At 47.5% G+C, this 13,773-nt stretch overlaps 1 protein-coding gene across 1 annotated transcript in view; it reads right to left on the reverse strand.

Moving 5' to 3' along the window:
- The window catches only part of LOC142310604 (alpha-2-macroglobulin-like protein 1), a 291,878-nt gene that overhangs the window by 146,366 nt on the left and 131,739 nt on the right, over nt 1-13,773 (reverse strand). The window contains exon 17 of the mRNA XM_075348122.1: nt 11,428-11,491. Within this exon, the coding sequence (XP_075204237.1) occupies nt 11,428-11,491 (64 nt within the window). The remainder of the gene's footprint in view (nt 1-11,427; nt 11,492-13,773) is intronic.

Consider the following 13,773-nt stretch of genomic DNA (forward strand, 5'->3'; position numbering starts at 1 on the left):
GTATATATGAACCTGCTTTTCCGGGCCTCGACATTGCTGGCCGGGATACACCTGTATATAGTGCGGGGGATACACCTGTATATAGTGCGGGGGGGACACCTGTATATAGTGCGAGGGATATACCTGTATATAGTGCGGGGGGAACACCTGTATATAGTGCGGGGCATACACCTGTATATAGTGCGGGGGATACACCTGTATAGAGTGAGGGGATACACCTATATATAGTGTGGGGGATACACCTGTATATAGTGTGGGGGATACACCTGTATATAGTGTGGGGGATACACCTGTATATAGTGTGGGGGAAACACCTGTATATAGTGTGGGGGATACACCTGTATATAGTGTGGGGGATACACCTGTAAATAGTGTGGGGAATACACCTGTATATAGTGCGGGGGATACACCTGTATATAGTGCGGGGGATACACCTGTATATAGTGCGGGGGATACACCTGTATATAGTGCGGGGGATACACCTGTATATAGTGCGGGGGATACACCTGTATATAGTGCGGGGGATACACCTGTATATAGTGTGGGGGATACACCTGTATATAGTGCGGGGGATACACCTGTATATAGTGCGGGGCATACACCTGTATATAGTGCGGGGGATACACCTGTATATAGTGCGGGGGATACACCTGTATATAGTGAGGGGATATTGGGGGTATAGTGGATGTAGTGCAGTGGATGGATCAGTGGGGTCAGTATATAGGGCAGGTCTGTGTTCGGATATTGGGGGGTGTATATATGAACCTGCTTTTCCGGGCCTCGACATTGCTGGCCGGGATACACCTGTATATAGTGCGGGGGATACACCTGTATATAGTGCGGGGGGGACACCTGTATATAGTGCGAGGGATATACCTGTATATAGTGCGGGGGGAACACCTGTATATAGTGCGGGGCATACACCTGTATATAGTGCGGGGGATACACCTGTATAGAGTGAGGGGATACACCTATATATAGTGTGGGGGATACACCTGTATATAGTGTGGGGGATACACCTGTATATAGTGTGGGGGATACACCTGTATATAGTGTGGGGGAAACACCTGTATATAGTGTGGGGGATACACCTGTATATAGTGTGGGGGATACACCTGTAAATAGTGTGGGGAATACACCTGTATATAGTGCGGGGGATGTATATAGTGTGGGGGATACACCTGTGTATAGTGCGGGGGATACACTTGTATATAGTGTGGGGGACGTACCTGTTTATAGTGTGGGGGATACACCTGTATATAGTGCGGGGGATACACTTGTATATAGTGTGGGGGACGTACCTGTTTATAGTGTGGGGGATACACCTGTATATAGTGCGGGGGATACACGTATATATAGTGAGGGGATACACCTGTATATAGTGCGGGGGATACACCTGTATATAGTGCGGGGCATACACCTGTATATAGTGCGGGGCATACACCTGTATATAGTGCGGGGGGATACACCTGTATATAGTGCGGGGATACACCTGTATATAGTGCGGGGGATACACCTGTATATAGTGTGGAGGATACACCTGTATATAGTGCGGGGGATACAGCTGTATATAGTGCGGGGATACAGCTGTATATAGTGCGGGGGATACACCTGTATATAGTGCGGGGGATACACCTGTATATAGTGCGGGGCATACACCTGTATATAGTGCGGGGGATACACCTGTATATAGTGAGGGGATACACCTGTATATAGTGAGGGGATATTGGGGGTATAGTGGATATAGTGCAGTGGATGGATCAGTGGGGTCAGTATATAGGGCAGGTCTGTGTTCGGATATTGGGGTGTGTATATATGAACCTGCTTTTCCGGGCCTCGACATTGCTGGCCGGGATACACCTGTATATAGTGCGGGGGATACACCTGTATATAGTGCGGGGCATACACCTGTATATAGTGCGGGGCATACACCTGTATATAGTGCGGGGCATACACCTGTATATAGTGCGATGGGGATAAACTGTATATAGTGCGGGGGATACACCTGTATATAGTGCGGGGGATACACCTGTATATAGTGCGGGGGATACACCTGTATATAGTGTGGAGGATACACCTGTATATAGTGCGGGGGATACACCTGTATATAGTGCGGGGGATACACCTGTATATAGTGCGGGGGATACACCTGTATATAGTGCGGGGGATACACCTGTATATAGTGTGGAGGATACACCTGTATATAGTGCGGGGGATACAGCTGTATATAGTGCGGGGATACAGCTGTATATAGTGCGGGGGATACACCTGTATATAGTGCGGGGGATACACCTGTATATAGTGCGGGGATACACCTGTATATAGTGCGGGGGATACACCTGTATATAGTGCGGGGGATACACCTGTATATAGTGCGGGGGATACACCTGTATATAGTGCGGGGGACACACCTGTATATAGTGAGGGGATATTGGGGGTATAGTGGATGTAGTGCAGCGGATGGATCAGTGGGGTCAGTATATAGGGCAGGTCTGTGTTCGGATATTGGGGTGTGTATAGATATGAACCTGCTTTTCCGGGCCTCGACATTGCTGGCCGGGATACACCTGTATATAGTGCGGGGATACACCTGTATATAGTGCGGGGATACACCTGTATATAGTGCGGGGCATACACCTGTATATAGTGCGGGGCATACACCTGTATATAGTGCGGGGCATACACCTGTATATAGTGCGATGGGGATAAACTGTATATAGTGCGGGGGATACACCTGTATATAGTGCGGGGGATACACCTGTATATAGTGCGGGGGATACACCTGTATATAGTGTGGAGGATACACCTGTATATAGTGCGGGGGATACAGCTGTATATAGTGCGGGGGATACAGCTGTATATAGTGCGGGGATACAGCTGTATATAGTGCGGGGGATACACCTGTATATAGTGCGGGGGATACACCTGTATATAGTGCGGGGATACACCTGTATATAGTGCGGGGGATACACCTGTATATAGTGCGGGGGATACACCTGTATATAGTGCGGGGGATACACCTGTATATAGTGCGGGGGATACACCTGTATATAGTGCGGGGGACACACCTGTATATAGTGAGGGGATATTGGGGGTATAGTGGATGTAGTGCAGCGGATGGATCAGTGGGGTCAGTATATAGGGCAGGTCTGTGTTCGGATATTGGGGTGTGTATAGATATGAACCTGCATTTCCGGGCCTCGACATTGCTGGCCGGTTCACTGCTACGTCCTTTATACTTGTCATTTCACCTAGATGAAGAGACACCACAGTTATGACTTTGCTGCTTCTTGTGTCGTTGTTGTTTGTAATCTTCATTTATGGGATTATTGCTGGATATTACAGGCGGTGGCATTGTTAGAGGCCGCGGGATCCTCCGCCCAGTGACAGTGCCGCGGTTCTTGGATTATTATTGGTTATTACAGGCGGTGGCATTGTTAGAGGCCGCGGGATCCTCCGCCCGGTGACAGTGCCGCGGTTCTCGGATTTTTACTGGTTATTACAGGCGGTGGCGTTGTTAGAGGCCGTGGGATCCTCCGCCCGGTGACAGTGCCGTGGTTCTCGGATTATTACTGGTTATTACAGGCGGTGGCGTTGTTAAGAGGCCGTGGGATCCTCCGCCCGGTGACAGTGCCGCGGTTCTTGGATTATTATTGGTTATTACAGGCGGTGGCGTTGTTAGAGGCCGTGGGATCCTCCGCCCGGTGACAGTGCCGCGGCTCTCAGATAATTACTGGTTATTACAGGCGGTGGCGTTGTTAGAGGCCGTGGGATCCTCCGCCTGGTGACAGTGCCGCGGCTCTCGGATTATTACTGGTTATTACAGGCGGTGGCGTTGTTAGAGGCCGTGGGATCCTCCGCCTGGTGACAGTGCCGCGGCTCTCGGATTATTACTGGTTATTACAGGCGGTGGCGTTGTTAGAGGCCGTGGGATCCTCCGCCCGGTGACAGTGCCGCGGCTCTCAGATAATTACTGGTTATTACAGGCGGTGGCGTTGTTAGAGGCCGTGGGATCCTCCGCCTGGTGACAGTGCCGCGGCTCTCGGATTATTACTGGTTATTACAGGTGGTGGCGTTGTTAGAGGCCGTGGGATCCTCCGCCCGGTGACAGTGCCGTGGCTCTCAGATAATTACTGGTTATTACAGGCGGTGGCGTTGTTAGAGGCCGTGGGATCCTCCGCCTGGTGACAGTGCCGCGGCTCTCGGATTATTACTGGTTATTACAGGCGGTGGCATTGTTAGAGGCCGCGGGATCCTCCGCCCGGTGACAGTGCCGCGGTTCTCGGATTATTGCTGGTTATTACAGGAGGTGGCATTGTTAGAGGCCACGGGATCCTCCGCCCGGTGACAGTGCCGCGGCTCTCGGATTATTACTGGTTATTACAAGCGGTGGCATTGTTAGAGGCCGCGGGATCCTCCGCCCGGTGACAGTGCCGCGGTTCTCGGATTATTTGCCGGATCTCACTGCTGATTTCTTGGGATTTTTCTTGTTTTATTTGGGACGTTTGTTACTTTTTGGATTTTTCCGTTCTTTTCCGGTATTTGTGGGGTTCTATTATTATTTTGGATTATTAGCGGCGTCTCCACCAATCCTGGGTAATGATGATACTTTTACTTTTTCTATCCTTTTTGTTGCTTTATGTGCAGAGTTGTATGGCCCCGTGTCATCTCCCTCTGAAGAGCCGCGCTGTGATTGGACGTCATCTGATTTGTTGCCACCTTGTGGTCAGTCCTCGGTACTTATAAGTAAGGTAAGTATAAAAAGTTTTTTCTTGTGCTTTTCCCTCTTCAGTTTTACACAGCTAGAAACATTATCCAATTAAATCTTCTAAAACTACCTTTCCCAGCAGCACCCTGCTTCTGCCCAGTGCTGCAGGCCCCTCGCTCTGCTCTACTGTATGTTTCCTGATGGGATTCTCAGCATGTGATCACACTCTCCCCTTCATGCATAGCTGAGCTGAGCAGTGCAACACATCCATGTTATATTACACAGGGTCTTTAGCACTTTAAGGCTCGCTCACACGAGTGTATGACTCGGATGAGGGCTGGCGATGCTTTGTCGGAGTGCACTAGCACCTGTGTTCCTCTATGGGGCAAAGCTCGGGTATTTTTTGATAAGTTTGTAGCATGCTGCAATTGGCAGCATAAATTAGATGACGCGCACCCATTCAAGTCTTAGAGGTTGTGGAAATCATCAGACTGCACTTGGATGACATTGGAGTTCATTCTGATTTCCATGGACTCACAGAATGGAGGAGATGGAGAAATCTGGTTTTCCATCATCTCCTGCAGTGTGTGATGAGTCTATCATGCGCTATAATCGGATCACACTAAGCTGACGCTGATCAGAGTTTGGCACAAAAGAACGACCAATCTATTAATCAGCTAAAAACAAAAATCACATGAGGTTAACAAAGCCCCCAGAGCAGGGTCCCCGGCTGCGTCCTCAGGAGCCACCAACACTGCAGGGTTTCAGGATTTCCTTAGCATTGCACGGGTGCAGAGATTAAATGATAAGTAAGGAAATCCTGAAAAACTGGTGGTGGCTCCTGAGGACGCAGCCGGGGACCCTGCTCTAAAGGCTTTGTTAACCTCATGTGAGCTGGTTGTGTTCTCTGGTGTATAGCCGGCAGTATTTTATTGTGAGCTGATTGTGTCCTCCTGTGTATAGCCAGCAGTATTTTATTGTGAGCTGATTGTTCCCTCCGGTGTATAGCCAGCAGTATTTTAGTGTGAGCTGATTGTTCCCTCTGGTGTATAGCCGGCAGTATTTTAGTGTGAGCTGATTGTTCCCTCCGGTGTATAGCCGGCAGTATTTTAATGTGAGATGATTCTGTCCTCTGGTGTATAGATGGCGGTATTTTAGTGTGAGCTGATTGTGCCTTCTGGTGTATAGATGGCGGTATTTTAGTGTGAGCTGATTGTGCTCTCTGGTGTATAGCCTCAGTATTTTAGTGTGAGCTGATTGTTCCCTCCGGTGTATAGCCAGCAGTATTTTAGTGTGAGCTGATTGTGCCCTCCGGTGTATAGATGGCGGTATTTTAGTGTGAGCTGATTGTGCCCTCCAGTATATAGCCGGCAGTTTTTTAGTGTGAGCTGATTGTGCCCTCTGGTGTATAGATGGCGGTATTTTAGTGTGAGCTGATTGTGTCCTCTGGTGTATAGCCGGCAGTATTTTAGTGTGAGCTGATTGTTTCCTCCGGTGTATAGCCAGCAGTATTTTAGTATGAGCTGATTGTGCTCTATGGTGTATAGCCGGCAGTATTTTAGTGTGAGCTGATTGTGCTCTCTGGTGTATAGCCAGCAGTATTTTTTTTAGTGTGAGCTGATTGTTCCCTCCGGTGTATAGATGGCAGTATTTTAGTGTGAGCTGATTGTTCCCTCCGGTGTATAGCCGGCAGTATTTTAGTGTGAGCTGATTGTGCTCTCTGGTGTATAGATGGCGGTATTTTAGTGTGATCTGATTGTGTCCTCTGGTGTATAGCCGGCAGTATTTTAGTGTGAGCTGATTGTGCCCTCTGGTGTATAGATGGCGGTATTTTAGTGTGAGCTGATTGTGCCCTCTGGTGTATAGATGGCGGTATTTTAGTGTGAGCTGATTGTTCCCTCCAGTGTATAGCCGGCAGTATATCAGTGTGAGCTGATTGTGCCCTCTGGTGTATAGCCGGCAGTATTTTAGTGTGACCTGATTGTTCCCTCCGGTGTATAGCCGGCAGTATATTAGTGTGAGCTGATTGTGCCCTCTGGTGTATAGCCAGCAGTATTTTAGTGTGAGCTGATTATGTCCTCTGGTGTATAGCCGGCAGTATTTTAGTGTGAGCTGATTGTGTCCTCCTGTGTATAGCCAGCAGTATATTAGTGTGAGCTGATTGTGTCCTCCAGTGTATAGCCGGCAGTATTTTATTGTGAGCTGATTCTGTCCTCTGGTGTATAGCCGGCAGTATATTAGTGTGAGCTGATTGTGTCCTCCAGTGTATAGCTAGTAGTATTTTAGTGTGAGCTGATTGTGCCCTCTGGTGTATAGATGGCGGTATTTTAGTGTGAGCTGATTGTGCCCTCTGGTGTATAGATGGCGGTATTTTAGTGTGAGCTGATTGTTCCCTCCGGTGTATAGCCGGCAGTATTTTAGTGTGAGCTGATTGTGTCCTCCGGTGTATAGCCGGCAGTATTTTAGTGTGAGCTGATTGTTCCCCCCAGTTTATAGCCGGCAGTATTTTAGTGTGAGATGATTGTGTCCTCTGGTGTATAGATGGCGGTATTTTAGTGTGAGCTGATTGTGCCTTCTGGTGTATAGATGGCGGTATTTTAGTGTGAGCTGATTGTTCCTTCCGGTGTATAGCCGGCAGTATTTTAGTGTGTGCTGATTGTGTCCTCTGGTGTATAGCCGGCAGTATTTTAGTGTGAGCTGATTGTTCCCTCCGGTGTATAGATGGCAGTATTTTAGTGTGAGCTGATTGTGCCTTCTAGTGTATAGATGGCGGTATTTTAGTGTGAGCTGATTGTGTCCTCTGGTGTATAGTCGGCAGTATTTTAGTGTGAGCTGATTGTGTCCCCCGGTGTATAGCCGGCAGTATTTTAGTGTGAGCTGATTGTTCCCTCTGGTGTATAGATGGCGGTATTTTCGTGTGAGCTGATTGTGCCCTTCTGTGTATAGATGGCGGTATTTTAGTGTGAGCTGATTGTGCCCTTCTGTGTATAGCCGCAAGTATTTTAGTGTGAGCTGATTGTTCCCTCCGGTGTATAGCCAGCAGTATTTTATTGTGAGCTGATTGTGTCCTCCGGTGTATAGCCGGCAGTATTTTATTGTGAGCTGATTGTGTCCTCCGGTGTATAGCCGGCAGTATTTTAGTGTGAGCTGATTGTGCCTTCCGGTGTATAGCCGGCAGTATTTTAGTGTGAGCTGATTGTGCCTTCCGGTGTATAGCCAGCAGTATTTTAGTGTGAGATGATTGTGCCTTCCGGTGTATAGCTGGCAGTATTTTAGTGTGAGCTGATTGTGTCCTCCGGTGTATAGATGGCAGTATTTTATTGTGAGCTGATTGTGTCCTCCGGTGTATAGCCGGCAGTATATTAGTGTGAGCTGATTATGTCCTCCGGTGTATAGCCGGCAGTATTTTAGTGTGAGCTGATTGTGTCCTCTGGTGTATAGCCGGCAGTATTTTAGTGTGAGCTGATTGTTCCCTCCGGTGTATAGCCAGCAGTATATTAGTGTGAGCTGATTGTTCCCTCTGGTGTATAGCCGGCAGTATATTAGTGTGAGCTGATTGTGTCCTCCGGTGTATAGCTGGCAGTATATTAGTGTGAGCTGATTGTGTCCTCCGGTGTATAGCTGGCAGTATTTTAGTGTGAGCTGATTGTGTCCTCCGGTGTATAGCCAGCAGTATTTTAGTGTGAGCTGATTGTGTCCTCCGGTGTATAGCCAGCAGTATTTTAGTGTGAGCTGATTGTGTCCTCCGGTGTATAGCCAGCAGTATTTTAGTGTGAGCTGATTGTGTCCTCCGGTGTATAGCTGGCAGTATTTTAGTGTGAGCTGATTGTGTCCTCCGGTGTATAGCCGGCAGTATTTTAGTGTGAGCTGATTGTGTCCTCCGGTGTATAGCTGGCAGTATTTTAGTGTGAGCTGATTGTTCCCTCCGGTGTATAGATGGCAGTATTTTAGTGTGAGCTGATTGTGTCCTCTGGTGTATAGCCGGCAGTATTTTAGTGTGAGCTGATTGTTCCCTCCGGTGTATAGCTGGCAGTATTTTAGTGTGAGCTGATTGTGTCCTCCGGTGTATAGCCGGCAGTATTTTAGTGTGAGCTGATTGTGTCCTCCGGTGTATAGCTGGCAGTATTTTAGTGTGAGCTGATTGTGTCCTCCGGTGTATAGCCAGCAGTATTTTAGTGTGAGCTGATTGTGTCCTCCGGTGTATAGCCAGCAGTATTTTAGTGTGAGCTGATTGTGTCCTCCGGTGTATAGCCAGCAGTATTTTAGTGTGAGCTGATTGTGTCCTCCGGTGTATAGCTGGCAGTATTTTAGTGTGAGCTGATTGTGTCCTCCGGTGTATAGCCGGCAGTATTTTAGTGTGAGCTGATTGTGTCCTCCGGTGTATAGCTGGCAGTATTTTAGTGTGAGCTGATTGTTCCCTCCGGTGTATAGATGGCAGTATTTTAGTGTGAGCTGATTGTGCCTTCCGGTGTATAGCCAGCAGTATTTTAGTGTGAGATGATTGTGCCTTCCGGTGTATAGCTGGCAGTATTTTAGTGTGAGCTGATTGTGTCCTCCGGTGTATAGATGGCAGTATTTTATTGTGAGCTGATTGTGTCCTCCGGTGTATAGCCGGCAGTATATTAGTGTGAGCTGATTATGTCCTCCGGTGTATAGCCGGCAGTATTTTAGTGTGAGCTGATTGTGTCCTCTGGTGTATAGCCGGCAGTATTTTAGTGTGAGCTGATTGTTCCCTCCGGTGTATAGCCAGCAGTATATTAGTGTGAGCTGATTGTTCCCTCTGGTGTATAGCCGGCAGTATATTAGTGTGAGCTGATTGTGTCCTCCGGTGTATAGCTGGCAGTATATTAGTGTGAGCTGATTGTGTCCTCCGGTGTATAGCTGGCAGTATTTTAGTGTGAGCTGATTGTGTCCTCCGGTGTATAGCCAGCAGTATTTTAGTGTGAGCTGATTGTGTCCTCCGGTGTATAGCCAGCAGTATTTTAGTGTGAGCTGATTGTGTCCTCCGGTGTATAGCCAGCAGTATTTTAGTGTGAGCTGATTGTGTCCTCCGGTGTATAGCTGGCAGTATTCTAGTGTGAGCTGATTGTGTCCTCCGGTGTATAGCCGGCAGTATTTTAGTGTGAGCTGATTGTGTCCTCCGGTGTATAGCTGGCAGTATTTTAGTGTGAGCTGATTGTTCCCTCCGGTGTATAGATGGCAGTATTTTAGTGTGAGCTGATTGTGTCCTCTGGTGTATAGCCGGCAGTATTTTAGTGTGAGCTGATTGTTCCCTCCGGTGTATAGCTGGCAGTATTTTAGTGTGAGCTGATTGTGTCCTCCGGTGTATAGCCGGCAGTATTTTAGTGTGAGCTGATTGTGTCCTCCGGTGTATAGCTGGCAGTATTTTAGTGTGAGCTGATTGTGTCCTCCGGTGTATAGCCAGCAGTATTTTAGTGTGAGCTGATTGTGTCCTCCGGTGTATAGCCAGCAGTATTTTAGTGTGAGCTGATTGTGTCCTCCGGTGTATAGCCAGCAGTATTTTAGTGTGAGCTGATTGTGTCCTCCGGTGTATAGCTGGCAGTATTTTAGTGTGAGCTGATTGTGTCCTCCGGTGTATAGCCGGCAGTATTTTAGTGTGAGCTGATTGTGTCCTCCGGTGTATAGCTGGCAGTATTTTAGTGTGAGCTGATTGTTCCCTCCGGTGTATAGATGGCAGTATTTTAGTGTGAGCTGATTGTGTCCTCTGGTGTATAGCCGGCAGTATTTTAGTGTGAGCTGATTGTTCCCTCCGGTGTATAGCCAGCAGTATATTAGTGTGAGCTGATTGTTCCCTCTGGTGTATAGCCGGCAGTATATTAGTGTGAGCTGGTTGTGTTCTCTGGTGTATAGCCGGCAGTATATTAGTGTGAGCTGATTGTGTCCTCCGGTGTATAGCCGGCAGTATTTTAGTGTGAGCTGGTTGTGTTCTCTGGTGTATAGCCGGCAGTATATTAGTGTGAGCTGATTGTGTCCTCCGGTGTATAGCTGGCAGTATTGTAGTGTGAGCTGATTGTGTCCTCCGGTGTATAGCCGGCAGTATTTTAGTGTGAGCTGATTGTGCCACAATTGTCTCACTTTTGTGTGGGTATTCACATTCTGCGTGGTGTTAGCGCCTTAGTTTCCTATTTGTATGGCTTTTTCCCGCTGGTGGTTATCGCACGGTGTCAGCCGCTATCACCATCCTCCGGTCCTCTCACATGTGACTGTTTTTGGCCAGGCTCGTTACCCTTCCAGCCGTCAGCCGATACTGTACGCTGATCTCAGTCTGGTCCCATCGCACCTCTTATATCGGTCTTCACATTTCTCATGATGTCAGCGCGGCACTTCACCAATCATCACGGATTCTCAGGCCTCATATTAGATACCTTGTAGACCCCACCAGCAGCGGGAACATCGGGGGCCATCACCTGCATGACCCTATACTTTCATTAGGATCTCACCGTCAATTGGAAAGCTACGATGGACCTCAGACAGGACCATTCATGACGGGAAGGTCCACGTCAGCAGATCCCAGAAAAGATCAACCCTGCAGGAACAACTCCTGAAACATTCCTGAAACCAACGGTCTATGTGACAACAAGTCTATAGATGAAGGTGCGCCACTCACCGAGCGATGGCAACGCAAGAATCCCACCGCCCCCGGCCGAAAACCACCAGCAGCACCAATATCTAACCAGACATGGACAAGAAGAACTTACTCTGCCATCTACAGGTGGTCGGGGCGACAATATCCCAGCTGGAGAGAAGGTAGAGGCCCATGTCCTACAGAGAAGAGAAGACATCCACACATGAAGCCCGGCAGCCATAACAGCAGAAAGGTACTGTGCAGTGTATACAGATACTGAGGACTACACCCAGTATACAGCAGAAAGGTACTGTGCAGTGTGTACAGATACTGAGGACTACACCCAGTATACAGGAGAAAGGTACTGTGCAATATATATAGATACTGAGGACTACACCCAGTATACAGGAGAAAGGTACTGTGCAGTGTGTACAGATACTGAGGACTACACCCAGTATACAGGAGAAAGGTACTGTGCAGTGTATACAGATACTGAGGACTACACCCAGTATACAGGAGAAAGGTACTGTGCAGTGTGTACAGATACTGAGGACTACATCCAGTATACAGGAGAAAGGTACTGTGCAGTGTATACAGATACTGAGGACTACACCCAGTATACAGGAGAAAGGTACTGTGCAGTGTGTACAGATACTGAGGACTACACCCAGTATACAGGAGAAAGGTACTGTGCAGTGTGTACAGATACTGAGGACTACACCCAGTATACAGCAGAAAGGTACTGTGCAGTGTATACAGATACTGAGGACTACACCCAGTATACAGGAGAAAGGTACTGTGCAATATAAACAGATACTGAGGACTACACCCAGTATACAGGAGAAAGGTACTGTGCAGTGTATACAGATCCTGATGACTACACCCAGTATACAGCAGAAAGCTACTGTGCAATATATACACATTCTGAGGACTACACCCAGTATACAGGAGAAAGGTACTGTGCAATATATACACATACTGAGGACTACACCCAGTATACAGGAGAAAGGTACTGTGCAATATATACACATACTGAGGACTACACCCAGTATACAGCAGAAAGGTACTGTGCAGTGTGTACAGATACTGAGGACTACACCCAGTATACAGGAGAAAGGTACTGTGCAGTGTATACAGATACTGAGGACTACATCCAGTATACAGCAGAAAAGTACTGTGCAGTGTGTACAGATACTGAGGACTACACCCAGTATACAGGAGAAAGGTACTGTGCAGTGTATACAGATACTGAGGACTACACCCAGTATACAGCAGAAAAGTACTGTGCAGTGTGTACAGATACTGAGGACTACACCCAGTATACAGGAGAAAGGTACTGTGCAGTGTATACAGATACTGAGGACTACACCCAGTATACAGGAGAAAGGTACTGTGCAGTGTATACAGATACTGAGGACTACATCCAGTATACAGGAGAAAGGTACTGTGCAGTGTATACAGATACTGAGGACTACACCCAGTATACAGGAGAAAGGTACTGTGCAGTGTATACAGATACTGAGGACTACACCCAGTATACAGCAGAAAGGTACTGTGCAGTGTGTACAGATACTGAGGACTACACCCAGTATACAGGAGAAAGGTACTGTGCAGTGTATACAGATACTGAGGACTACACCCAGTATACAGGAGAAAGGTACTGTGCAGTGTGTACAGATACTGAGGACTACACCCAGTATACAGCAGAAAGGTACTGTGCAGTGTATACAGATACTGAGGACTACACCCAGTATACAGGAGAAAGGTACTGTGCAGTGTATACAGATACTGAGGACTACACCCAGTATACAGGAGAAAGGTACTGTGCAATATATACAGATACTGAGGACTACACCCAGTATACAGGAGAAAGGTACTGTGCAGTGTATACAGATCCTGAGGACTACACCCAGTATACAGCAGAAAGGTACAGAGCAGTGTATACAGATACTGATGACTACACCCAGTATACAGGAGAAAGGTACTGTGCAATATATACACATACTGAGGACTACACCCAGTATACAGGAGAAAGGTACTGTGCAGTGTATACAGATACTGATGACTACACCCAGTATACAGGAGAAAGGTACTGTGGAATATATACACATACTGAGGACTACACCCATTATACAGGAGAAAGGTACTGTGCAATATATACACATACTGAGGACTACACCCATTATACAGGAGAAAGGTACTGTGCAATATATACAGATACTGAGGACTACACCCAGTATACAGGAGAAAGGTACTGTGCAGTGTATACAGATACTGAGGACTTCACCCAGTATACAGGAGAAAGGTACTGTGCAATATATACAGATACTGAGGACTACACCCAGTATACAGGAGAAAGGTACTGTGCAGTGTATACAGATACTGAGGACTTCACCCAGTATACAGGATAGGAGAAGTGGTACTGTGCAGTGTATATATACAGAATAATACAGACACTGAGGATTACACCCAGTATACA

Source organism: Anomaloglossus baeobatrachus, chromosome 5 (assembly GCF_048569485.1).
Source record: "Anomaloglossus baeobatrachus isolate aAnoBae1 chromosome 5, aAnoBae1.hap1, whole genome shotgun sequence".
Classification (NCBI taxonomy): Eukaryota; Metazoa; Chordata; class Amphibia; order Anura; family Aromobatidae; genus Anomaloglossus; species Anomaloglossus baeobatrachus.